This window comes from Heteronotia binoei, chromosome 18 (assembly GCF_032191835.1).
Source record: "Heteronotia binoei isolate CCM8104 ecotype False Entrance Well chromosome 18, APGP_CSIRO_Hbin_v1, whole genome shotgun sequence".
Taxonomy (NCBI): Eukaryota; Metazoa; Chordata; class Lepidosauria; order Squamata; family Gekkonidae; genus Heteronotia; species Heteronotia binoei.
In genome coordinates this window covers 37864311-37891858 of record NC_083240.1, presented here as the reverse complement: position 1 = coordinate 37891858, position 27548 = coordinate 37864311, and the positions used below count along the sequence as shown (strand labels likewise).

Below are 27548 nucleotides of genomic sequence, written 5' to 3'. Positions count from 1 at the left end.
GGTCTGGCGGCGGCTCATTATATAGGGCGGTCTCCAGGGTGACGGCGCGCAGGCCCCGTCGGGCGGGAAGAGACTTCGGGACGGGCAGAAAGCGAGACGCTCCCGGTGGACCTCCCAGTCTCGACCTCTCGGTCGAACCTCGACTTGAGAACGGTATGTTCGGCGGACTCCAATTCCCAGTGTGCACTGCGGCGCTCTAGCGCACGTTTCGAACGCGGCGGTGCCGCGTTGCGCGGTGGGATGCGTAGTTCTAAAAAGCGACGTTTTGCCTTCGATCGGTGTTCGATGTTTGTGCTTTCCTCTCTATTGGTGGCTCTTTCTAATTCGAATTCTTCTTTCTCCAAGGAGCTCGGGGCGGGGGCTTTGCTTTTCCTCCTCTGCAAGGACAGCCCTGTGAAGCAGGTCGGTCCCGGGTGGGCTTGAACTTGGTTCTCCCGGGGGAAGGAAAGGAAAGGTCCCCTGTGCAAGCACCAGTCGTTTCCGACTCTGGGGTGACGTTACTTTCACAACTTTTTCACGGCAGACTTTTTACGGGGTGGTTTGCCATTGCCTTCCCCAGTCTTTTACACTTTCCCCACAGCAAGGTGGGGACTCATTTGACCGACCTCGGAAGGATGGAAGGCTGAGGCAACCTCGAGCCGGCTACCTGAAAGCCCAGCTTCCACCGGGGATAGAACTCAGGTCTTGAGTAGAGTTTAGGACTGCAGTACTGCAGCTTTAACACTCTACGCCACGGGGAGGGGAACCCTTGGTCAGACGTTCCTGCCACTCCGGTGCCTTGGTGCCCCCAATAGCATCCCATGCCCTGGACCCGGGCTATGGGATCCTGCTTAGAATCCCTTCCCCTCCAAGAACCTGCTGTGCCCTGGCTCTGGTAGTGGCGATGCAGAGAGGAGAGGCTTTCCTGGCCACTCCTGCTGGCAACCTCAAAGCAGGGGGCGCTTCTCCTGTGCCTCAACCAGGGATGCCAGCCTCCAGGTGGGACCTGGGGATCCCCTGGAATTACAGCTCATCTCCACAGAACAGAGTTCAGTTTTCCTGGACAACACTGATGCTTTGGAGCAGGGGTGGGGAACCTTTTTTCTGCCTAGGGCCATATGGATATTTATAACATCATTTCCGGGCGATAAAAAAATACCAACTTAAAAAACAGTGCTCCGTCGAGGGAGAACGATTCAGGCCAGCAAAATTAATGCAAATAATTGTTTTTCTATTTGAAATCATGTGGGGAGAGCCTAATCTCGCGCGCACACACACGGCTCGCCGCCCTAGGCAAATGCATAGGTCCAGGGTTTTTTTGTAGAAAAAGCCCAGCAGGAACTCAGCATATTAGACCCCATCCCCTAATATTAGGTCACACACTCACTAGCATATTAGGCCACACCATCTGGGATAATCAAGTGGAAACTGAACTGTGACAGTAACTTTTCCAGGCCCTGCAGTAATTCTGGCCAGCTGGCCAGGCCCCAGGGAGGCTGTCCCGCAGTACATCTGGGCTCTGTGATCCCTGCCTGGCCCTGGGGAGGCTGCTGCACAGCGCGGCTGGGCCCCGCAATCCATTCTAGCCAGCCAGGCCCCAGAGAGGCTGCCACACGGCTCGGTTCGGCCGAGCAATCCCCGTGGGCCACACCAAGTGAGCTCGAAGGCCGCATACGGCCCTCGGGACAGAGGTTCCCCACCCCTGCTTTGGAGGGTGGGCTCCAGGCAGTGTTCCCTCTAAGCTGAGTGGGCGTGAGCTGACTCACGGGTTTTTAGCCTCCAGCTCACACATTTTTGTATTCACTCAGGAAGGAGGACCACAGAGCACACTCATTGATGCAGGAACTCACAACTTTAATGCCAGTTGCTCACAAAGTAGAATGTTTGCTCACAAGACTCTGCAGCTTAGAGGGAACATTGACTCGAGGACATTGTACCCCACGGAGTTCCCTGTCCTCCACATGCTCCATCCCCAAATCTCCAGGTGTTTTACGACCTGGCAACACTTCCCCCCCCCCCAATCCCTGTCTGTGGCTGGTGGGGTGAACCTGGCAGCTGTGCAATGAAAACGTTGTTCTTAATAGAGGTTACCTGGGATGTGATTCACCAGGTGAAGTTTACTTCCATGCCATAAAAAGCTTCACCTGCCCATTGCGGCGCCTGAAGCTGCCCTGAAAGGACCTGGACATTTTTCTTTCCAACAGTGATTACCGGCTTCCCTGTTTCCTTTCCAGGCAGAGGGCCCCAAGCCTGCTCTTGTTGTTCAGTCGCCCAGTTGAGTCTGACTCTTTGCGACCCCGTGGACCTAGTCACACCTAGCTCTCCTGTCCTCCACCATCCTCTGAAGTCTGCTCAAATTCATGTTAGTTATCAGTAACGCTGTCCAGCCATCTCATCTTCTGCCGTCCCCTTCTTCTTTTGCCTTCTGTCTTTTCCAGCATCAGGGGCTTCTCCAGGGAGTGCTCCCTACTCATTTGGTAGCCAAAGTATTTGAGCTTCAGCTTCTGACCTTCCAGGGAACAGTCTGGGTTGATTTCCCTTAGGACTGACTGATTGGATCTTCTTGCAGTCCAAGGGACTCTCAAGAGTCTTCTCCAGCAACATAACTCCAGCCTACTCTATGACATGCTAAATCAAGAAGTGTTAGAGTAGCTTCGCTGTCAATTGGCATCCTCTCTGGGCTGATCTGTGCTTAAGAACATAAGAGAAGCCATGTTGGATCAGGCCAATGGCCCATCCAGTCCAACACTGTCACACAGTGGCAAAAAATTTTATACATACACACACACTGTGGCTAATAGCCACTGATGGACCTCTGCTCCATATTTTTATCTCAACCCCTCTTGAAGGTGGCTATGCTTGTGGCCGCCACCACCTCCTGTGGCAGTGAATTCCACATGTTAATCACCCTTTGGGTGAAGAAGTGCTTCCTTTTATCCGTTTTAACCTGTCTGCTCAGCAATTTCATCGAATGCCCACAAGTTCTTGTATTGTGAGAAAGGGAGAAAAGTGCTTCTTTCTCTACTTTCTCCATCCCATGCATTATCTTGTAAACTTCTATCATGTCACCCCTCAGTTGACGTTTCTCCAAGCTAAAGAGTCCCAAGCGTTTCAACCTTTCTTCATAGGGAAACTCTGTGCTTAGTTTCACAGAGCAGCTTGCGCGCGCGTGTGTGCGCGCTAAGCACAAGTAAGAGCAAAATCATGATAACCGCCTGATCTTGCGAAGCCTTCTAGGCATACTGTTACCTTTCCATTTTTTTTTAATCCCATGGCCATAGGTGTGTGTGGGTTTAAATCAGTGTGCAGGCCCTGGCGCTGTACACATGTGCAAGCTAGAATACCCTGTGAAACTAGAATAATGTGAGCATTATGTCTCAAGAGCATTGACTTAATTTTTTGTTAACTTTGAGGCAGAGTTGCTATTGTATTGCCTTGAGAACTTCCCCTAACCTTCCTAGAGCTTTAGTGTTCATCCGTTTTAATGGACTAACCGCTGTGCTGTATGGGAAGTTTAAGAAAATTCCATATTCCAACGAGGTTTTGCGCTTGTGGGTCACGGGATATAGAAAGTGCTGACAGTGTTCTCCTGCATTGTACATTTTACTGTGAGATTCGTGCCCTTTACTTAGATCCTCTTCTTCCAAACATGAGGGACCATCTGAGGTTGGTAAGATTCTCTTCCGATGGTCCACTCATAACTCTGAGATTATTGAGACTGTGGCTAAAGATCTGTTCTGTGCTTCTAAGAAGAGAGGAACGTTTCAAATGTTGGGGTGATCTATGTTTATGCCCTTGCTGATTGTGCACGTCTCTGCTGTTACGCCAATAAAGGTGGTGGTGGTTGTTATTGCCTTGAGAATAAAAGCTGTAGTGTCCTCCTTGGCACCTGTTGAGTGTTTCAAATGTGCGTGGTTTTGAAAAACTGTTTGACGTTGGAGTTCACCTTTGGGCTGACAGACTTCCCCTTTTTCACGATCTGCTTTGCAGCTAGCCGTTATGGTGCATGGATCCAGTCTCTTTTCTTCCCTGTGGGGTCTGTTACTCCTGTCACTGGGAGGATGTGGTAAGTGCTTTGGCTTTCTAAGACACAGAAACTTTCCATTCAAAATCTCTACTGTCGGCAATTTAGCGTTGTGTGGGAGAGATCACAAGACCTTCACGCTCGTCTCTGTTTTTCTTTCATTCGTTTCCTGTAGCTGTATGAAATGCCTCGTGAGGGTGCCGGCTGTTTTAAAAGGAACGTTTCCCCCCCTGCAAGCTCTTAAAATGCATTGCAAACTAAAGTAATGGGAGGGGACAGGAAAGAGAGTCCAAGATTTATATTTTTTTTTACCCATATTTTCATTTCAGAATCATCTTTGTGATGCTTAACTGGCCGGATTGTTAGCTAAAGCAAATGCTTGCCCAAAAAAGAAAGCTTCTTTCTGGAATCACACAGTGTCCTCAGTTTCCCTTGCTTTTAGCCTCAGTTTTATAGGGGTGATCCTAGGATTTTAAGAGCTTCCGAAGTTTGTTTTCAATCCCTTTATTGCATTTTTTTTTAAACTAGCTTTGGTGCGATGGCTGTTGCTTTAACTTGTTTTTGTTCACACTGTTCTAGAGTTTTTAACGCCTGCCAGCTGTTTTTCATGGGGAGACAGAGCTTAATTGTTATTATTTCCTTAAAGAAGCAGGCATGTTAAGACTGGTTCGGCAGAACTCACGTGCCTCAGCCAAGGGCAGATTCATTTCTTGCATTTTTTTCTCCAGCTCCTCCTTCAGGGAGCTTGTGACGGGGATGTGGTTTTCCTAACTTCCGTTTTATCCTTGTAGCAGCCGTGCCAGGTAGAACAGACTGAGGGAAGGGGAGGGCAGCTAACCTAAGCCGGCCCAGTGAGCAACGTGACAGAGCACGGATATGAATCTGGTACTCTAGCTTGGCCCTGACCCGGATAGCCCAAGGTAGCCCGATCTTGTCAGATCTTGGAAACCAGCAGGGCCGATCCTAGCAAATACTTGGATGGGAGACCTCCATGGAATACCAAGGTTGTGATGTGGAGGCAGGCAATGGCAAACCACCTCTGAATGTCTCTTGCCTTGAAAACCCTACAGGTCTCCATGTCAGCACTGACTTGACAGAGCCTTCCACCCCCACCACTCTAGCTTGCCAGTCCTGACACTATGCTGACTCTCCACCGGGGATGGAATTCTAGCAGGAGCTCCTTTGCATATTAGGCCACACGCCCCTGATGTAGCCAATCCTCCAAGAGCTTACAAGGCTCTTTTTTGTAAGCTCTTGGAGGATTAGCTACATCAGGGTGGGTGTGGCCTAACATGCAAAGGAGCTCCTGCTAGAATTCCACCCCTGCTCTCCACCAATATTCCCTCTAAGCTGCAGAGTCTTGTGAGCCAAAATTCTACTTTGTGAGCTCCTGGCCTTAAAGTTGTGAGCTGCTGCATAAACTAGCGTGCTCTGGGGTCATCCTTCCTGAGCTAAAGCAAAAATGTGTGAGCTGGAGGCTAAAAATCTGTGAGTTAGCTCACGCTATCTCAGCTTAGTGGGAACCCTGCTCTCCACCTGTGGGAACTAAGCCACACACACACGCACACACCCCATAGTGGCAAACCTTGCTTTCCTGGGAGCATGGCAAGGACTTTAACTGAGGCCGTTTCCACACAAGTTATTTCCCTGGGTTCAGCAGTGGTTTTTTCCTGCTTCTCCACGGCTTCTGGGAAGCAGGGTTTCTCTTGACTTTTCCCTGAGCTTTCCCAAACCCACTTTTCCATTAAGTTCTAGGAAGTATTGCAGCAAAGCTGCACATTGTGGCTTCATGGGTAAGAAAGTTTGGTTTCCCAGTCCCACCCACATTGGCAGCCATCTTTTTCCTGCCCTGCAGTGCCCATCTCCTCCTGCCACTGGGCGTTCTTTTGTTTTTGGAGTGGTAACTGAATATTGTTATACAATTATAGACTATAGGGAACTGTGTAAGGGGGTCTCTGAATTCCCAGGTTTTACTTCTTTTTTTTAAGAGTAAATCTCTAGCCTTTTCCATTGTGAAGATAAAAGGGGGGAAAGTACATCTCTGCAGTGATTGTTTGAGGGTAACCAGATTGGTCTGCAGTAGACAGCTGGATTTGAGTCCTGTAGTGCTGTAAAGACCAACAAGGTTTTTGGGGTATAGGCTTTCAAGAGGCAAAAGTCTGACCAAGGGAGGTTTTGCCCTGTACAGCTAGCGGCTGGAGACTTCCAGGAATTCAGAGAATCTGATACATGAATTTTAATAACATGATGATATTCAATCAGATTCACCAATTTAAAAAGCCACAGTGGCACAGGAAGTGGCTACGGCCAAATGGCAGGGAAACTAAGGGGGACTCTACCATGAGGGCAACCAAGATGATAAGAGGGTTAGAGCACCTTCCCTATGAGGAAAGGATGAAGAGTCTGGGACTTCTCAGTGAATTAAGGGGGGGGGCATGATAGAGGTTCCACCTCCACCACTCTAGCTTGCCAGTCTTGACACTATGCTGACTCTCCACCAGGGGTAGAATTCTAGCAGGGGTGGGGAGAGGTGACTTTTTCCTTCTCCGAAAATTCTAGAACTCGGGGGCATCCACTGAAGCTGATGGGTAATGGGTTCAGGACAGACAAAAGGAAATAAGAACATAAGAGAAGCCATGTTGGATCAGGCCAGTGGCCCATCCAGTCCAACACGCTGTGTCACACAGTGGCCAAAAAACCCAGGGGCCATCAGGAGGTCCATAAGAACATAAGAGAAGCCATATTGGATCAGGCCAGTGGCCCATCCAGTCCAACACTCTGTGTTACACAGTGGCCAAAAAACACAGGTGCCATCAGGAGTTCCATAAGAACATAAGAGAAGCCATGTTGGATCAGGCCAGTGGCCCATCCATTCCAACACGCTGTGTCACACAGTGGCCAAAAAACCCAGGGGCCATCAGGAGGTCCATAAGAACATAAGAGAAGCCGTGTTGGATCAGGCCAGTGGCCCATCCCGTCCAACACTCTGTGTCACACAGTGGCCAAGAAAACCCCCAAGTGCTATCAGGAGGTTCACAAGTGGGGCTAGAAGCCTTTCCACTTTGCCCCCCCCCACAAGCACCAAGAATACAGAGCATCACTGCCCCAGACAGTTCCAACAATATACTGTGGCTAATAGCGACTGATGGACCCCTGCTCCATATTTTTATCCAATCCCCTCTTGAAGCTGGCTATGCTTGTAGCCGCCACCACCTCCTGTGGCAGTGAATTCCACATGTTAATCACCCTTTGGGTGAAGGAGGACTTCCTTTTATCCGTTCTAACCCGACTGCTCAGCAATTTCATTGAATGCCCACGAGTTCTCGTATTGGGAGAAAAGGACTTCTTTCTCTACCTTCTCCATCCCATGCATAATCTTGTAAACCTCTATCATGTCACCCCGCAGTCGACGTTTCTCCAAGCTTAAGAACCCCAAGCGTTTCAACCTTTCTTCATAGGGAATACTTCTTTACACAGAATGTGGGATTTGCTGCCAGAGGATGTAGTGGTGGCCCCAGGACTAAACAGCTTTAAAAGGGGATTAGATGGCTTCATGGAGGGTAACAGTCTATTGATGGCTCCTAGCCACGGTGACTGAGGGGAACCTCCACATTTAGAGGCCTGTCTGAATCCCAGAGCCAGGAGGCATCCTCAAGGAGAGGGACTAGCTGACCGCTGTTTGAGCCAAGATGCTGGACTAGATGGACCACTGCTCTGATCCAGCAGGGCTGTTCTCATGTTGAAGAACTGTACTGGTGGATGCAGCAGCAACAGGGAAACCGTAGGAGCCTGTTCCTGTCTGTAATCTTCTCGGAGCATTGAAGAAAGCATTGTGGTCCAGCGTGCAGGCTGATCGTGCCGCCAGCCCTGTTCACTGACTCATTCTCCGGCCACAAACTCCTCTGTGTGCAAAGGAGCTGCCTTTGAAAAAAGTACAACCTCAGAGTCTTTGCCGGTCATCAAACCCACCTTGAATCAGGGCTTCCCAAGCCTTGTCCCCTATACAGGGAGCCCAATGCCTTGAGACCAGGGCTTGCTTTGTAGCGGGAACTCCTTTGCATATTAGGCCACACACCCCTGATGTAGCCAATCCTCCCAAGAGCTTACAGGGCCTACTGAAAGCTCCAGGAGGATTGGCTACATCAGGTGGGTGGGGCCTAATATGCAAAGGCGTTCGTGCTACAAACAAAGCCCTGCTTGTGACCAATCAGAGTCTTCAGGTGTCCCCCCCACAATCACCAAATATCTGTTCCCTCTACATTTGAGCTAGACCACGTCAAAGGTCAGCTTCAGATCCAAGTGATCAGCCGGGGTGGGGGGGGAGGCCCCATGCTAAATCCAGGGTGGGGAGACAAATGGGTCATCTGCTCATAGGATGTGATTGACAGGTCAGTTCTCCTGCCCCCGCCTCAAAACAGAATTTGGCCTTCCTGTTTCCTAGACGGAGACCTCACTCTTTCTGTCCCGGAAGAAGTTTCTTTAGCAAATGGCAGCGTGACGGCCATCACCACCATTTTGAGGTGAGTTTATACGTGTATGATTCCTTTCTGTAAAAGGGAGTGCAGGAGAGGTAGAAGGGGAGCAAAGCCAGGGAGCTGGAAAGAAGAGAAGGTTTTTATACCCTGCTTTTTCTCCCTCCGTGGTCCCGATACCGCTGTGAGGCCTCCAGGTGAGGCCTGGAGATCTCCCACTTTTGCAGCTGATCTCCAGCTGGCAGAGATCAGCTCTCCTGGAGAAAGTAATAGTAAATACAACTGGAACCCGTGTGAAGATAAACAATATAAGATAACCACCGGAAGCAATGAAACTTTCACGCAAAGCGTGTAAATATGCGTATTTAGTGAGATTAAACAAAAACAGAACTAAGGAACACTGAATATTCTTGAAATTTTCCCCTCAAAGTTTCTGAATGGTCACAAAGAATGAAAGCCTCTTCAAACAGGACTTAGTGAATACATGGGTGAAGTCTTTCATTTCTTAGTGTTCCACTCGTGATGGTGTGGAGATAATAAGGAACCGCTTTTAAAAGGACTCCTCGTGGTTTCAATAGTTCTTCCTCAGCCTCTTTCTCCCGACATTACACGGAGCCACAGCTCTACTCTTTACAGCATGGATCCACACATGCTCTAATTTGCTGCTGCTGTTGTAAAGAGTAGAGCTGTGGCTCCGTGTAACGTCGGGAGAAAGAGGCTGAGGAAGAACTAACTATTGAAACCGTGAGGAGTCCTTTTAAAAGAGGTTCCTTGTTCTCTCCACACCATTGCGAGTGGAGCACTAAGAAATTAAAGACTTCACCCATGTCTTCACTAAGTCCTGTTTGAAGAGGCTTTCATTCTTTGTGACCCTTGAGAGACTTTGTGGGGAAAATGTCAAGAATATTCACTGTTCCTTAGTTCTGTTTTTGTTTAATCTCACTAAATACGCATATCTATACGCTTTGTGTGAAAGTTTCTTTGCTTCCGGTGGTTGCCTTATATTGTTTATCTCCTGGAGAAAGTGGCTGCTTCGAAGGGTGGACGCTAGGGCAATTTTCTAAGCCAAACTTGCTTAACATAAGAGCCACATAGAATAAATGACAGATGTTTGAGAGCCGCAAGACACAAACATCAGATGTTTGAGCACCGCAAGGAAGAAAAGAAGGAAAATTGAGAGAGGGAGAGGTGGAAAGAAAGCAACTTTAACTTGAAACGCATTCTCCAAGGCACTAGCTGGCTCGGCTTGGAGAAGCGATTTAAAGAGAGAAATGCCTTCTCCAAGCTGGCTAACAGGGCAGTGGGGGCTTCAAGAGCTGCACAATGTGTGTGAAAGAGCCACAGGTAGCTCCCGAGCCACAGTTCGGCCACCCCTGCTCTATGGCATTGGACCATGCTGAGGTTCCCCCCCCTCCTCCTGGATCCACCCCCAAAGTCTCCAGGTATTTTCCATCCCAGACCTGGCAACCCTACCTCGGTGTCGCATAGGTCAGGGAGTTGCTCGGGTGCCTGATTGCATGGCTCTCATTCCTCTTCCTTTTCTGTAGCGCCCCAGCCAAGGAGACACTGGTGATAACGTTTAATGTCACGTATGCGTCCAAGAACACAACCATCGTTGAACTGCCTGATCAAGTAAGTCTGAGAATGAACGTCTACGTTCAGAGTTGGGCCCGCCTGCCTGCCTGGCAACAGTGCTGATGTCTTGTCTGTGTCTTGTCTGGCAGGTAGTACTACCTGCGGGTGCAAAGGAAACGGAGTTCCAGGTGAGAGCCGAAGGCATCGGGCAGGTGACTGCGTATCTTCACGCCAACCAATCCAACTTGAATGGGTACGCTGAGCGCTCTTGGGGGCCTCCGGTAACAATGCTTATCATCACCCCGTTTTAGAGCACCCGGATTTTTTAACATTAAAACGCCCTTGGCCCCTGACTGCCACAGAACCTCTTTGCTCTTGGCAGGGCTTTTTTTGAGCAGGAGGCTAGATGGCCATCTGACAGCAATGAGGATCCTGTGAATTTAGGGGGAGGCGTTTGTGAGTTTCCTGCATTGTGCAGGGGGTTGGACTAGTTGACCCTAGAGGTCCCTTCCAACTCTATGATTCTATGACTCTAGGAATGCACAGGAACACAGTTCCAGCTAGCTTGGTGTGGCCTAATATGCAAATGAGTTCCTGCTGGGCTTTTTCTACAAACAAAGCCCTCGTTCTTGGCAATACCCTCCCTGCCACACATTTCCTTCGTGTGCATCTGCAACCGATCTCTTTGCTGCCACACCCCAAGGGGGTCATGCGCAGGCAGCCGTCACGTGCTGTTGGCCGATCAACTCTCCTAACGGTGCTACCAACCACACAGAGGAGAACCCACCTGTCAACTTTCCTTTGACAGGCCAAGAATCCGGTTCCTTGTGATCCACAGCTACGCTTTGAGGATTTTAGACCAGGTGATCGGGTGGATCTACTTCCTCGCCTGGTCAATCTCTTTCTATCCCCAAGTGTTTGAGAACTGGAAACGCAAAAGGTAAACCAGAAGGCCGTGGGAGAAGCCACTAGAGGCAGAGAATGGTCGGCAGGCTGCCCCAGAAGGGGGTGATGGGAAAGGAAGAAGATATTGGATTTATATCCTGCCCTCCACTCCGAATCTCAGAGTGGCTCAAATCTCCTTTACCTTCCTCCCCCACAACAGACACCCTGTGGGGTGGGTGGGGCTGAGAGAGTTCTCACAGCAGCTGCCCTTTCAAGGACAACCTCTGCCAGGGCTATGGCTGACCCAAGGCCATTCCAACAGATACAAGTGGAGGAGTGGGGAATCAAACCTGGTTCTCCCAGATAAGAGAGCTGTGGCTAACCCAAGGCCATTCCAGCAGGTGCAAGTGGAGGAGTGGGGAATCAAACCCGGTTCTCCCAGATAAGAGTCCGCACACTTAACCACGACACCAAACTGGCTCTCTCCAGTGGTCTCTTCCAGTGAAGTCACTGGCTTGGGTTGCTCAGGAGGCTGCACCAAGGAGGAACTTGGTCAGCTGGCTTCCTTTCCAGGGAATGAGATCAAATTGCGAACTTGGCAGATCTTCTGAAGGAAAAATTTTGGGTTTGATAGAAGTTGCCAGCAGAGGGCGCTCAGACAGAAACCTGACATGGATGGACGTAGATCAGGGGTGGCCAAACTTGCTTAATGTAAGAGCCAACAGAATAAACCTCAGAAGTTTGAGAGCCGCAAGACATGAACATCAGATGTTTGAGGGAGGGAAGGAGGACAGGCAGGCAGGGGGAGGGAGGGAGGGAGAGGCGGAAAGAAAGCAACTTTAACTTGAAATGCATTCTCCAAGCTGCCAGCAGGCTTAATTTGGAGAAGTGATTTGAAGAGAGAAATGCATTCTCCAACCCAGCTGATGGGACAGTGGGAGCTTTCAGAGTCACACAATGTGTGTGAAAGAGCCACATGTGACTCCCGAGCTACATTTTGGCCACCCCGACCTAGATCCGGGTGGGCAGCCCTGTTGGTCTGAAGCAACAGAACAAAGTAGGAGTCCAGTAGCACCTTTAAGACCAACAAAGTTCTATTCAGAATGTCAGCTTTTGTGTGCATGCACACTTCGTCAGACGGGGAATGAGGTACAGTGAGCAGAGCTACATCTAACTGGTGGGCAGTGGGACCCAACCCAAAATCTCCTCTGTCTCCCCTTCTGACTCCTGATGTACTACCGACACCCTTTTCAATCTTACGGCCCCACCCATGAGGTCTGGAAACATTGCATCTTGCTCTAACGGAAAGCAGAGGCTTTCAGGTTGTCCGCCGGCGGTTTCTTTGGGTCCTTTCTGAAGCTAGCTGTTGGCCTCTTGGTGTGTTGGAAGGTCTTCTCTCCAGACGCGCCTTTCATTTTGACTTTCCCCTGCATTTTGACCAGCGTCGTGGGCCTCAGTTTCGATTTCATCGCTCTGAACCTGACGGGCTTCATCGCCTACACCGTCTTCAACGTTGGGCTCTTCTGGATCGGCCCCATTAAGGTAGGCGGGCCCGGCAGGCGTCCCCTCTTGCTTTAGAGCGGTCTCTCCCAGGCAGCTCTGGACCACTGTCTGACCTTCCTTTTCCCTGCACAGGAGCAGTTCCTGCAGCTGTACCCCAATGGAGTGAACCCCGTGGACAGCAACGATGTGTTCTTCAGCCTCCATGCAGTAGCCGTGACCCTCTTCATCATTTTCCAGTGCTGTATTTACGAGGTGACTATTTTCTAGTGCTGTATTTACAGTAGTGCTCCGCAGCTCTCGGGAGGGGGGAGCTTGTTCATGCATGCAGGAGAATACGGTAGCAGTGGAGCGGGCGTTCCTTTGGGTAGAAGATGATGATGATATTGGATTTATATCCCGCCCTATACTCTGAATCTCAAGAGTCTCAGAGCGGTCACAATCTCCTTTACCTTCCCCGCCCCCTACAACAGACACCCTGTGAGGTGGGTGGGGCTGAGAGAGCTCTGACAGAAGCTGCCCTTTCAAGGACAGCTCTGCGAGAGCTACGGCTAACCCAAGGCCATTCCAGCAGGTGCAAGTGGAGGAGTGGGGAATCAAACCCGGTTCTCCCAGAGAAGAGTCTGCACATTTAACCACCACACCGAACTGGCCACATGAACTAAGCATTGATGAAACCCTCCCTGCCCTCCTTCTCATGATTTGCCTAAGTACAGATTGCTTGTTGGAACATCCCACATAACTCGCGTGTATTTAATTGTCATGAGATATGACAAGATTTCAAAAAATGTTCTGGGGTGTGACAGAGATCTAGAGCAGGGGTGGCCAACGGTAGCTCTCCAGATGTTTTTTTGCCTACAACTCCCATCAGCCCCAGCCAGCATGGCCAATGGCTGGGGCTGATGGGAGTTGTAGGCAAAAAAACATCTGGAGAGCTACCGTTGGCCACCCCTGATCTAGAGCCTTAAAATGGAATATGAGGCCATGCGCAGACCTGATTGGATGACACTGTGCCGGGTGCAAAACTGGTTTCAGGATGCGCCAAAGGCTGCCAGGACAGACAGGGCCAAAGGGAGGGTACGCTTCACTGGGAATCTAAAAGCCAGCAGTTAATCCGAGGCTGAGATCTAGAGAAAAGAGTAGTCATCCTTAGGTTAAGGAAACCAGAGGTGAATTTCAGGTGTGCTGCTAGGTGGAGTCACTTGAAGGTAATGTGGCCTAGTGGTTGGGGGTGACAAGCAACCCTGCCCCTCACCCCCAAGCATCATCCCAGCTGAAGAATCCGTTATGGATAGGAGCATTTGGTATTTCCCAGACTAGGCCCAAGATGATGGGAGGCTGTGTGGGTGACAGTACGGTTCCCAAATAGCTGTGTTCTACCTTCCTGCGTTGTTTTGCCTTCCCAGAAAGGGAGCCAGAAAATCTCTTGGGTCGTCGTCGGGCTGCTGGCCTTTGCCTGGATTTTTGTCTTCGCCACCCTCTTTGTGGCCTTTCTCCGGGAAATCACGTGGCTTCAGTTCTTATTTTACTTCTCTTACATCAAGTTGGGAGTGACTCTCGTCAAGTACTTCCCGCAGGTAAGCAGGCTTTGGAAATAAGAAGGGCCAGCGAATTCATTCCAAATAGCCTTACGTAAGAACAGAAGAGAAGCCATGTTGGATCAGGCCAATGGCCCATCCAGTCCAACGCTCTGTGTCACACAGTGGCCAAAAAAACCCAGGCGCCATCAGGAGGTCCATCAGTGGGGCCAGGACACTAGAAACCCTCCCACTGTTTGTCCCCCCCCCCCACTCAAGCACCAAGAATATAGAGCATCACTGCCCCAGACATAAGAGAAGCCATGTTGGATCAGGCCCTCCAGTCCAACACTCTGGGTCACACAGTAGCCAAAAAACCAGGAGGCCATCAGGATGTCCATAGTGGGGCTAGGACACTAGAAGCCCTCCCACTGTTGCCCCCCCAAGCACCAAGAATATAGAGCATCACTGCCCCAGACATAAGAACATAAGAGAAGCCATCAGGCCAGCAGCCCATCCAGTCCAGCACTCTGTCACACAGTGGCAAAAAACAATAGGTGTTATCAGAAGGTCCACCAGTGGGGCCAGGACACTAGAAGCACCCCCCACACGCACTGTTGCCCCATCAAGAATACAGAGCATCACTTCTCCAGACATAAGAGAAGCCATGTTGGATCAGGCCAGTGGCCCATCCAGTCCAAAATTCTGTCACATAGTGGTCAAAACACCCAGGTACCATCAGGAGGACCATCAGTGGGACCAGGACACCAGAAACCCTCCCACTGTTGCCTCCCCCCAAACACCAAGCGTTCTTTCCGTTTCCTCTGTGCTACATGCTGTCAGGTCACTTCCAATTTGTGGTGACTCTGTGAATTAACAACCTCCAGAATGTCCTGTTGTTAACAGCCTTGTTTAGGTCTTGCCAACTGAGGGCCTTTGTGGCTTCCTTGATGGAGTCCATCCATCTCCCATTGGGGCCTCCTCTTTCCCTGCTGCCTTCCACTTTTCCTAGCATGATTGTCTTGTCCAGTGACTCTTGTCTCCTCACAATGTGATCAAAGTATGATCAGCTCAGGTTCAGTTGTTTTAGCTTATAGGGAGGCTTGATTTGCTCTAGAACAGGGCTGGCCAAACTTGCTTGACGTCAGAGCCACACAGAATAAATGTCAGATGTCTGAGAGCTGCAAGTCATGAATGTCAGATGAAGGAAGGAAGGAAGGAAGGAAGGAAGGAAGGAAGGAAGGAAGGAAGGAAGGAAGGAAAATAGATGGGGGAGGGAGAGATGGAAAGAAAGCAACTTTAACTTTACATTATTTTAAGAGACAAATTCCTTTTCCAAGCTGGTTTGGTAGGGCTTCGAGAGCCACACAATGTGTGTGAAAGAGCTGCAGTTTGGCCATCCCTGCTCTAGAACCTACTACCTTTAGAGAAATAAACTGTCTTTATTATTGCTTCAGTTCTTCTTCCCATATGCTACCTTTCCCCATTAAAATCCGTGCATCTTTCAGCATGATTCCCTCCCTCACCCCCGTCCCAATCACATATGGAAAAAATGAAAGGTCCCCTGTGCAAGCACCAGCCGTTTCCGACTCTGGGGTGACGCTGCTTTCACAACGTTTTCATGGCAGACTTTTTACAGGGTGGTTTGCCATTGCCTTCCTCAGTAATCTACACTTTCCCCTCAGGAAGCTGGGTACGCATTTGACCGACCTCGGAAGGATGGAAGGCTGAGTCAACCTCAAGCCAGCTGCTAGAAAACCCAGCTTCCACCGGGGATCAAACTCAGGTCATGAGCAGAGCTTAGGACTGCAGTACTGCAGCTTTAACACTATGTGCCACAGGGCTCTTAATCACATATGAACAGCATAAAAATCAGCAACATTGAAAATGGGGCAAGCTGGTGACGAGATGCAGAATCTAAAACAGCTGCTTCTCTCCTCACGTTGAAATTGCCCAACAAGGCTCTGGAAACCTGCTCAGCTGCCTTCCAGCCTGGCAGCTGTTTTCCCGAAAGAAGAATTTTAGATGTTTCTGATTTCCCAGTAATTCAAAGCATTTAACCGAACTGATCCATTTGAAACAAAACCTCCCATAGTTGTCCATGAGCATCAGGCCACAGGTAAAATAAAACAGCCTTTAAAAAGTCGCAGGGCCACCTGAAATGAAGAGACCTGAACCCACTTCCTGAAATTCAGCGAAGCGCAATCCCCACAGGAATGTTCTGGAACGGCATTTCTGAAGCTTTGCTGGAATGCAAAGCCGCAGAATGTAGTATGAAACACAGAACTGGAATTTCATTTTTTAAAAAAAAACTTGTTGCACTTGAAACTGGTGAACTGCCTAATGCAGTCCCTGATGCTAAGTGAACACTTGGCAGAACGTGAAGCAACTAGGAAGGGCAGTGCTCGGATGCCCGCGTGACACAAGGCTGTGAAAAAATGCAAATGTGATACAAATATATCCTACATGGTGCAGACACACACTGCTTTTATAGGCTTCAGAACTCTTTTTCAGGGGGGAGAGGGGGTTAGCGTGTGCAGAGGACACAGCAGGGGTTTTGGGCCACAGACAAGGCCCTGGTTGAGACAGCAGCAAACCAGAGTGCCGCCTTTCCTCTGAGGAGACTGGCACATCGTTCAGGGTCTCCCCTCTTCCGTTATCCCCTTAACAGTCCTGCAAGGGAAAATGAGGGTGAGTCCTCCAGAAGACTTCTTGACCAGGTTATGGGTTGGGCCCAAGTCTTTTAAAGCATTGTCTGAGTGTCAGACTGCATAAATTATGCAAACCATACATAGTTACACGTAGACATTTGATGGATTGACAATCACCAGAAGGACCATACGCGATTCGGCCCCTAAGGGCCTTCCTCAGTGGTCAATATATAAAACGTACAGAGACGCACATCCAAGAATAAAAGTATAGCGAGCCAATCGTTGCTTCTGGAGTTATCAAATAAGGAAAAAAGGGGGGAAACCAAAATTATTATAGGCATTGAATTTTTATTTTATTTTCGGTTTTATTTTTTAACTTTAAAAATTATTATTAACTGTTGTTACCTTTATATGATGTGTGGTGTGGTTACTAAATATTATACAAAGTAAGTAATGTCTGGATAGTCCTGAAGACTTCCCCCACACATCAGAATATTCACCTTATGGTTCTCTGAAAAAATAAAGAATACACATTAGCTTATTTTAAAACCACATGTACATGTGTAAAGATAGATAGACAGACAGATACTAGCAAACCAATCTGGTGCAGAGTATCTAATATCACTGGATGTGAGGTAACACCATCAAAAGTAGAATACTAATGGCGCACAACACTTATTGCGTTTCTTTCTGTAAGAGCTGCTAGAGTATGATGCAATCACGCACCTGCATAACATTATCATAGCTACAGAGGAGAAGGATAATGCAGCCACACCCATCACTTACATAGTATTTTTCTTAAGAGGAAAGGCAAGAGACCAAAAAATGGGTGAGGGAACTTTTCAAAGACAGCATGTCCAGTCTGCTTCTTCATTTAATCCCGTGAGAGTTAAGTGTCTGTAGATGATGTATCCGGAACGTTTCCCTTTTGCGGAGAACTTTGAGCAGGTTTGAAGGTGTAGATTGTACTGCTTCCGTGACCCAGAATAAACAGGTTGCTTACCTGTAACTGATGATCTTCGAGTGGTCATCTGTGCAGTCACACACATGGGTCTTGCCGCAGGCAACGGATCCATACCTCGGAGCTCCAATAGCTCGTTTATAACGTCTTTTGGCGCGCTTTCCTCCCGCCCTGGGGAGCAGGCAGCGACTGCGCATGCCTGGAGCGGGGGGAGAGCGCCCATTCCACTCAGTTTCTTCCAGCCGCCGTTGGCACTGACACTATCCAAGGTTAAGCAACAATTACAGGAGGCCAGCAGCGGGGAAGGCTGGGTGGGCGTGTGTGACTGCACAGATGACCACTCGAAGATCATCAGTTACAGGTAAGCAACCTGTTTATCTTCTTCGTGGTCTCTGTGCAGTCCCACACATGGGTGACTAGCCAGCTAGATGACCTGGAGGAGGGTGCTGGTAAAGAAGAAGGTTAGTCACATAAAGCAACCAGATGCAATGACAGCATATTAAACAACATGGAATGCAATGTAAAGATGGAAGCGGATGCACTCACCCTGACTTCAGTGGAAGATGGATCTGAGGACCGCTTGGCCGAAGGAGGCGTCACGTCTCGCACGAACGTCTAGCGCATAATGAGAGACGAACATGGATGGGGAGGACCAGGATGCAGCCGCACAAATGTCCTCCAGCGAGACGCCTTGCAGAAAGGCCGAAGAGGTCGAGACCGCTCTAGTAGAGTGGGCCTTAAGGCCTTCGGGCAGAGGCTGTTTAGCCAGTTCGTAGCACAACCTGATGGCACTGACTACCCATTTAGACAGTCTTTGGGTAGAAATTTTAAGACCTTTATGTGGGTTCCCGTAGGCCACAAATAGGTTAGGGTCCTTACGGAAAGGTTGTGTACGATCAAGGTAGAAGGATAAAGCCCTTCTGACGTCCAAGGAATGCAGGGCTCGTTGTCCCTGGTCGGATGGGTTGGAGAAAAACGTTGGTAGAGAAGTTGAAGTTGATAAGTGGAACTGGGAGACAACTTTAGGCAGGAACGCAGGGTCCGGTCGCAGAACCACTTTGTCCCTGTGGAAAATGGTGTATGGAGGATCGTAACGGAAGGCGCATAAGTCACTTGCCCGTTTACCTGAGGTAAGGGCTACCAGTAATGCTGTCTTCCAGGAAAGAAGGTTGAGGTCTATGGTGGCCATGGGTTCAAAGGGGGCCCTCATCAGGCAGGAGAGGACTAACGATAAACTCCACGTCGGAACAAAGGGCTTAACAGGTGGGTTGAGGTGCAACATGCCCTTAAGAAAGGACTTAGATAAAGGATGGGAGAAAACAGTTTTGCCATCAACCGGGTTGTGGAAAGCAGAAATTGCAGAAAGGTGAACTTTCAAGGAGGAATAACAAAGTCCTGATTTTCGTAGAGAAAGCAGATAGTCCAGGATCAGGTTCAGGGGTGCCGTTTCCGGCTGCAAATGATTAGATGTCACAAAGGAACAGAAACGCTTCCATTTTCGCTGATAGGAAAGTCTCGTGGAAGGCTTCCTCGCGTTGAGGATAATATTGGCTACCTCTGCGGAGAGATAGGAGGATGTATTCTCCAGGCTACCAGGGCCAGGACTCGAGGGTTGTGGTGCAGAATCTGGCCGCTGGCCTGAGAGAGAAGGTCGCCCACAGGAGGGAGTCGGCGGTAAGTGTGGCGGGACAGTTGAAGAAGCCTCGTGAACCACGGTTGCCGAGGCCACCATGGCGCAATGAGGATGCAGTCTGTGCCATCCCGAGCTATTTTGACCAGCACCCGTGTCAGAAGGGGGGTTGGTGGGAAGAAATAGTGAAGGGGACCCGTCCAGTTGTGTAGGAAGGCGTCGTTGCCCCTCCTGGAGTAAAATTGAGGGCATTTGGCATTGTCCCTGGATGCAAAGACGTCCACCTTGGGTGTTCCGAAGCAACGGAAGATACGCCGAAGGTAGGTCGGATTGATGGACCATTCGTGGTCGTCTATGCGGAACCTGCTGAGGGAGTCGGCCAGAGTATTCTCCACACCTGGGAGATGAATGGCAGTCATGTATATGTTGTGCTTGACACACCATTCCCAGAGCATCACGGCTATACGGCAGAGACGGAGGGATCTGGTGCCCCCTTGCTTGTTTATGTAATAAACTGTTGCCATATTGTCCGTGGAGATCTGAACGTGCCGACCTCCTATCAGAGGGAGAAAGGATTGGAGGGCTCTGTGTACCGCAATCAGTTCTAAGCAGTTTATATGCATGGCTCTCTCGGAGGGTGTCCAAAGTCCTCTGACAGTCTTGTCCTCTAGGTGGGCTCCCCAACCCCACTTGGAGGCATCTGTAGTGACTGTGGCCGTGGGTGAAGTCGGTAAAAACGGCTTGCCCTCGAGGAGATTGTTGGGAACAGTCCACCACGTGAGGGATAGAAGCGCTCTCCTTGGAACAGTCAGCAAAACGCTTTGTGGCTGTGTCTGAGGGTGGTAGGCTCGCACAAACCAGATTTGTAGTTGTCGCATCCGTAGTCTGGCAAAGCGGAGGACAGATGTTGTTGCGGCCATAAGGCCCAGCAGGCGCTGGATTGTGAACGCAGACTGACAGGGTTGTTGTCGCACTGACCCGGCTAGGTCGATAATAGTCTGTGCCCGATCCTCGGGGAGAAAGACACGATGTATGGAGGTGCATAGAAGGGCGCCTATAAACTTGAGGTCTTGGGTAGGTGTGAGGTGTGATTTTGATGCATTCACACGAAGGCCCAGAGAAGTCAGGAGAGTGAGAGCTGCGTTGAGGTTGTGCTCCAACTGTTGTTGTGTCGGGGCCACCAGAAGCCAGTCGTCGATGTATGGGAAGACTGGGATGTTCCGGATGCGAAGCGCAGCTGCCACCACTGCCATGCACTTGGTAAAGACACGAGGCGCCGTGGATAGGCCGAATGGTAGGGACACATATTGGTAGTGGTCCGGGCCCATGGCAAACCGCAGATACTTCCGATGTTGAGGTCGGATGGTCACATGGAAGTAAGCGTCCTGAAGATCTAGAGAAGCCATCCAGGACCCCCTGGGGATGAGGGGCAAGATGGACTGCAGGGAGATCATTCTGAACTTCCTGTATTGGATGTGTTTGTTGAGCTTCCTCAGATCCAGAATGGGACGCCTGCCTCCATCCCTCTTGGGAACTAGGAAATATCTTGAATAGAAACCTGTCCCTCGGTGTAGGGGGGGAACGGGCTCTATGGCGTTCTTGTGAAGTAAGTCCAGGATCTCCTGATGTAGGAGAGAAGACGGGGGAGTAGCTATGAAGTAGTGGTGGTGAGGTGGAGAAATGAACTCGATTGCGTAACCTAGGCGCACGATGGTCAGCACCCAGGAGTCGGTTGTTATCGAGTTCCAAGTGGGAAGGAATGGTGAGAGACGGGTGCGGAGCTCTGGTAGGGTGTGAGGAAAGTCAAAGAGACTGCTTAGAAGGGAGGGAGGACTTTTTGGGCTGCTGTGACCGAGGCCTTTGTTGGAACTGAGGCTTCTGCTGTCCACTCTTCCTTTTCCAGAAGTCATTGCGCCTAGGTGACCGTTGGCGCCTCTGGAATGATGGTCTCCAGGGTTTTGTACGATTGGGTTGTTGGGAGAACGGTTGAGAGACTCCCAAACGTTTTGCACGTTTGCGCCCGTCATCCACTGAGGCGAGAACCTCATCGGTGGAAGCGTGGAAGAGACCCAGGCCATCAAAGGGGAGGTCCTCGATCTTTTGCTTAATATCCGGTTGTAAGTTGGTGGACCTCAGCCAGGCATGACGGCGTAGAGCAACAGAGGACGCAAAAACCCTTGAAGAGCAGGAGACAGCGTGGCGAATGGTATTTATTTGTTGCTTCGACACCCTAGACAGCTCTGATACAAGTCCAGAGGCCACCCGTTGAGAGGGTTCCGGAAGGGAAGGAATAAGAGGTGTGAACTGGTTGGCCAAGTTGAAGATGTAAGCCGAAAAGTAGGCTAGATAATTGTTCAGCTTAGAATTTGTTGACGCAAGGTTGAACATTTTCCTGGCCAGAGTGTCCAGTTTCCTGCCCTCTCGGTCTGGAGGTGTCGGATGTCTAGAGGGCTTGGCTTTGGTGGCTGAGTGCACAATAATAGAGTTGGGTGCTGGATGGGAGGCCAGAAATTTAGCTTCGGGAGCATGGACTCTATAAAGCGAGTCCAAGCGCTTAGAGGTAGGTGGAATTGAAGCAGGTTTCTCCCAGGTTTCACGGAGGCCTTCGAGGTGCACCGGCAACATAGGAAGTAATGAACCAGGTGGGAAGTCCGTTTGTACAAGGTCGTGCACAACGTCCGAGACCTTAGGCGAGTCCGACGGAAGGGTAATGTTCAAGGCTTCAGCCATAGTAGTAATGAGATGGAGGTAGGCCTTGGAGGCATCAGATGGAGAGAGCCTGGGCTGTGGCGTCGAATCCGAGACTACCGAATCCGGATGGTCGTCGGAGTCAGATGAAGCTACGGAGTCGGCGTCGGAGCGGGAGTCCTCACCGGAAGGAGGATGTGGAGGCGGAATCGGGTCCGACGGGGTGGTCTTAGGCTTCACAACCTGATCGCGTTGGTCCGTGTGGGTAGAGACTGGGGGAGCAATCGAAGTAGAAGCTGACGGAGTGCGCGGCCTAGCACCTTCTAGCTGGTAGTGGTCCCGAGATTGCTGTACACATTCCCCTAGTCGCTCACGGAGTCGGGGGGAATAGCGAGAATAATCAGGTTCTCGGGTCCGATCAGGTTCTCGGGTCCAATCTTGATCACGGGCCCGTGGGTAGTACCGATCACGGAGTCTAGGTGATTCCGGAAAACGCTCGAGATCGCGGGGTCGCGGGGAATCCCAGTGTCGTGGGGAATCCCGAAGTCGTCGGTGGGAATCACGGAGTCGATCACGGGGTCTGGGAGAATCTCCGTACTGAATAGCAGAGTACATTGAATAACCTGAACCCTCCACGGATGGGGACCGAGAAGGATGGCGGTACGGTCGGCGTCTAGGAGAAGGAGACCTAGAGAAATGGCGGTCGTACCTTGAAGGGGCATAGTAGTGTTGATAATACCCCGGAGAGTCGGAGTCTCGGCGCCGACGTGGCGATCTGGAACGGCCTCTAAGAGGGGACGACCCGGAGTGGACTCGATGAGTAGGTGAGCGAGGGCAGCCTTCATTTGACGCCTGAGTGGCCGAATCCTTATACAGGGGAGAAATCCCGATGTCCCGGAAGGATCCGATCCGAAGCGGAGGCTTAAAGTGGGCCTGAGTCGAAGCAGTAGTCAGGTCAGTAGTCAGGTCAGGCTGCATGAAGTCGGTAGGAACCACGCTGTGCACTGAAGGTGAACGAGAGTGGACTGGTATAACCTCTACTGCTGTAGATGAGTGAGGAGTCAGCTGTGGCATGTCGGTAATGACGTCTGACGGAGTCGACAGTTCAAGCGGAAGTGCGGGCTGCGTTGAAGCCGAGGGATCCATAGGCGTTGAAACTGGGGCCCGAGGCTTCTTAGGTGCCGAGTGCGAGTGGTGGAGTTTCCTCGGAGCCGAATCAGCTGATTCGGAAAGGCGAGATTTTTTGGGCGCCGAATCCGAAGATTCGAGATGGCGCGATTTTTTCGAAGCCTTATGGCCAGGATTGGCGTGCTTCGAAGATTTTTTCTCGGACCTGTGCTTTTGCTTAGAGAGAGACACGTCCGTAGAGGCCGAAGCTCCCGTTTGTTGTTGGGGAGGCGGCGAGTCCGACGCGGGCATAGCCCTCAGGGACAATTCAATAAGGAAACTCCGGAGCCTGGCTGCCCGGTTTTTACGGGCCTGCTTGCCAAAGTTCGCACAGTGCGGGCAGGAGTCGACGCGATGAGCTTCACCCAAACAAAACAGGCAGTGGCTGTGGCCGTCTGACGAAGGGATTTTGGTCCCACAGCGCGTGCACTTTTTGAAGGTAACTTTCCCTTCCATGCGCTCCGGACAAGGGAGGGGAGGGAAGGGAGAAAAGGGAAAAGATAGCGCAGAAGGCGGGTTTTTTTTTTTTTTTAAATTTTTGCAGGACGAAAGAATATGAAAACGGTGAGAAAGAGAAAATACTAGGTAGCGAAAAGAAGACGAAGGATGAGGTACGAACGAGCTAAGGAGGAACGCAGCGAGGAGGGTGTTGTCCGGGCGGCGGTAGGAAAGAAACTGAGTGGAATGGGCGCTCTCCCCCCGCTCCAGGCATGCGCAGTCGCTGCCTGCTCCCCAGGGCGGGAGGAAAGCGCGCCAAAAGACGTTATAAACGAGCTATTGGAGCTCCGAGGTATGGATCCGTTGCCTGCGGCAAGACCCATGTGTGGGACTGCACAGAGACCACGAAGAAGATCTCAGTTGTTTTTTTTCCCCCTTCCCCCTTTCTTTGGGCCCAGGTCTCCATGGTTCTAAGCCAACATTTTCTAGCCACGCTTCTTTCACTCACACCCAGGGCTTTTTTTTTTGTAGGAGTTCCTTTGCCAATCCTCCCAGAGCTTACAGTAGGCCCTGTACGAAGAGCCCTGTAAGCTCTTGGAGGATTGGCTCCATCAGGGGTGCGTGGCCTAATATGCAAAGGAGCTGCTGCTACCAAAAAAGCCCTGCTATAACCTCTTCCTGATTCAGCAGTTTCCTCTATGCCGTGCATGCGTGTGTGTGTTTGGTCTACAGCCGCTTCCTTCTCAGGAATCTGTTTTGCATTTCAAAGCAATTTCCACAGTATGTTGCTCCATTTCACAGGAGCCACAGAATGCTAATGTGGACTCCCTTCCCCTTTCCTCGGAATTCCGTGGGTTTTGATTCCGGGAAGTTGCAGGCTTGTGCTTGGTCACCGACGGGCTGGCAGTGGAAGAGCTGCTCAGCTGGGGAGTGTGTGCGCTTGGTCAGTTTGGGTGGGCTGGCTGCCAATCCCTGAGGTTCTCGTACGAAGCCCGAAGCGGCCCCTGGCTCATTCAGCAGACTGCTCTCTCCCCTTAGGCCTACATGAACTTTCACCGGAAGAGCACGGAGGGCTGGAGCATCGGCAACGTCCTGCTGGACTTCACAGGGGGAGTGTTTAGCCTGCTCCAGATGTTCCTGCAGTCCTACAACAATGGTAAGCAGGAGGGAAGGGAATCATCTGCCCACCGAGTGCTGGCTGGAACCCTATCTGGGCCACCACCCCAGTTTCTCGCAGGGTCCAGTCCGCTGGCCTCAGAAGCTCCCAAGCAAAGCACGAGAGAGTTGTCTGATGCGTTCGTGCCAACTGCCTTTGTACATTGAGAGCCAGTTTGGTGTAGTTCTTAAGTGTGCAGACTCTTAACTTTGCCCACTCTTCCACTTGCACCTGTTGGAATGGCCTTGGGTCAGCCATAGCTCTCATAGGAGTTGTCCTTGAAAGGGCAGCTTCTGTCAGAACTCTCTCAGCCTTACGCACCTCACAAGGTGGCTGTTGTGGGGGAGGAAGATAAAGGAGATTGTGAGCCACTTTGAGACTGAGATTCAGGGTGGAGGGCGGAATATAAATCCAATGTCTTCTTGTTAACCAGCGCTGCTGACCACCATTGGTTAGAATTCACACCATACAAGGAAGGCTTCATTCCTACCTTTTGCGCGTCAACCGTTCTCTTAGAGCTGTCAAGGCATCACCACAGCTTGTGGGTCCATGAAGCTCCACCAGCTGTCCTTAAAATGCAACAGCTAATTGTCATTCTGTGTTCCAGAGTTATGAGAAAGGGACGAGGTGTGGGGGAGAGAACCTGCCTTCTATACCATTTACAGGCCTTTTCTAAAGCTTTTTCCCCTGTTCAAGTGAAACAGCTTTCTGTATCCTTTTGGAATAAGTTGCTTGAAATTCTGCAGTGTCGCTTTACAGAACGCTTGCTTTCCTTCCTTTAGATGAATGGAAGCTGGTCTTCGGGGACCCCACCAAGTTTGGCCTGGGCGTTTTCTCCATCGTTTTTGACATTGTCTTCATCGTCCAGCATTATTGCTTGTATAGACATCCAGGCTATGAGTCTATAGAGTAAAAGCTCTGCCCTGAGGAACACAGTGCCTGTCCCAAGTCCACCCCACCGCACCTCCTGGAGGGATCCATGCTGTGGAATCAGCAGCTCTGGACCTCCTGCACCTGGACTGCGAGAAGCCACCTGTGCCCTATTTGTTGCTGCCCTTGTGCCTTCGTGTCTTGCGTGAACCTTAACCCAGGAAAGGTCAGCCTTCCTTGGGGTCTTCAGAGGAACGGGCCTCTTCAGCTCAGGGGAAAGAAGACAGGAGACTGGATGTCAAAACACCGTATAGTGATCTTTACCTGCGGCCAATTAACAAAGCAACTGCCTTCGGAGAAGATGGCTGGGAACGAGAGGAACGAACAGCCACGCTTCTAAGGATCAGGGCCACGTACCTGGAGAAACAGAGACAGCTAGGAGGTCCCATTCCTGATCAGCAACGGATGATTCCTTCTGTTTGGAAGGAGGAAGGGAATTAGATTATCACTGGAGCCTCTCTGTCCTCTAAAAACTTTGTCCTAAAGCTGCCTGCGGCAATGGGTGTGAAACACCCAGACCTCCGCTGTCGATGACGATTAAAAATTTTGTAGCAGAACTGGTTTTGAGCAATGGACTAAAGCAACTTTCAATGCAATGGGGGCAAAAACATACCATTGGCCACTCCAGCTCCCCGAATACGTTGTCGGTTGTTGGCAACCGGCTTCCGAATATTGCACAGAGCTATCCTTCCCCCACCCGTGGGAGCTAGAAAGAAATCCTGTTCGGATGGCCCAGAGCTGTGAAGGAACATCAGAAGGATTGCTGTCCTCAGTGTTCCTGGAGGCACTGGGCTTGCTTGCGAACTGGAGGAGCTGGGCTTTGTAGCCAAAAGCAGCAGGGACATTTATGTTCTTACACTTGATTAAATAGGCTTGCATTGGAACTGAGTTCAGGCCAGGTCCCTTTAAGGTACGCAAAGCATCTGTTTAGGATGGCTTCAAGGGTAACATGGCAGAATCGGTCACTGCAAACCACACCACGTGAATTACTTAACGGACTCCATTATTCAAGTATTCCCGCTGGGTATCTTAGGTAAGAGGCCTGTGGCACAGAGTGGTAAGCTGCAGTACTGCAGTCCAAGCTCTGCTCACGACCAGAGTTCGATCCTGGCGGAAGCGGTTCAGGTAGCTGACTCCAGGTTGACTCAGCCTTCCATCCTTCTGAGGTCGGTCAAATGAGTCCCAGCTTGCTGGGGGGAAAGTGTAGATGACTGGGGAAGGCAAGGGCAAACCACCCTGTAAAAAGTCTGCCATGAAAACGTCGTGATGCGACATCACCTGAGAAAAGACTGGTGTTTGCGCAGGGGACTAACTTTACCTATCTTAGGTAACATTCTGCTGGGAGGAAGGGGGTTACAGGAGGGTTAGGATCTGCAGGAGTCTGCTGTGTACTTACCTTATCATAAAGGACAGATAGGCATGCCATAAAAACAGTGAAGTCTCCCCTGTGTCTTGTCTCACCTGTCTTGAAGGGAATGCGCAGGGCGAAAGCTATACAAGGACAGAATGGACTTGGCCCTTCAACATTCAAGCATACAAATGCTCCTTTGCTACACTAGAGGACACTCTCTCCCCATTCTAGTCAGCAGAAATCTAGAGAAAGGCCTTCAATGGGACTCAGACCCGACAGTTGGTTAGTGATTTGTTTTTGCTTTCTTGAAAGGATCTCAAAGTAGCGTTCTCATGATACAGCTCTTAAGAGAGCCAGCACTGTGTAGTGGTTAAGAGCAGTAGACTCAATCTGGAGAACTGGGTTTGATTCCTCACGCTTCCACCTGAAGCCAGCTGGGTGACCTTGGGCCAGTCACGGTTCTCTCAACACTCTCAGCCCCACCTATCTTATGTGCCTGTTGTGGGGAGAGGAAGGGAAGGCAATGGTAAGCCACTCTGAGACTCCTTAAGGCAAAGAAAGGAAAGGTCCCCTGTGCAACCACCAGTCATTTCCGACTCTGGGGTGACGTTGCTTTCACAGCAG

General features: G+C 50.4%; 1 protein-coding gene across 1 annotated transcript; it reads left to right on the top strand.

Moving 5' to 3' along the window:
- The first annotated feature begins 40 nt into the window (after positions 1 to 40).
- Positions 41 to 26130, top strand: CTNS (cystinosin, lysosomal cystine transporter). Its single transcript, XM_060259556.1, has 11 exons — positions 41 to 153; positions 3970 to 4045; positions 8445 to 8523; positions 10023 to 10107; positions 10200 to 10303; positions 10859 to 10990; positions 12378 to 12477; positions 12571 to 12690; positions 13842 to 14012; positions 24526 to 24643; positions 25426 to 26130. Exons 2-11 carry the CDS (start codon positions 3979 to 3981, stop codon positions 25554 to 25556), a joined length of 1107 nt encoding a protein of 368 aa, XP_060115539.1. The 5' UTR covers positions 41 to 153; positions 3970 to 3978; the 3' UTR covers positions 25557 to 26130.
- Positions 26131 to 27548: the final 1418 nt, after the last annotated feature.

Excerpts from the sequence above, each read along its gene's own strand:
- CTNS (XM_060259556.1), top strand. The coding sequence starts at position 3,979 with ATGGTGCATGGATCCAGTCTCTTTTCTTCCCTGTGGGGTCTGTTACTC. Across the intron at positions 10,108-10,199 it reads TCGTTGAACTGCCTGATCAA|GTAGTACTACCTGCGGGTGC; the intron begins GTAAGTCTGAGA and ends CTTGTCTGGCAG. Across the intron at positions 12,478-12,570 it reads TCTGGATCGGCCCCATTAAG|GAGCAGTTCCTGCAGCTGTA; the intron begins GTAGGCGGGCCC and ends TTCCCTGCACAG.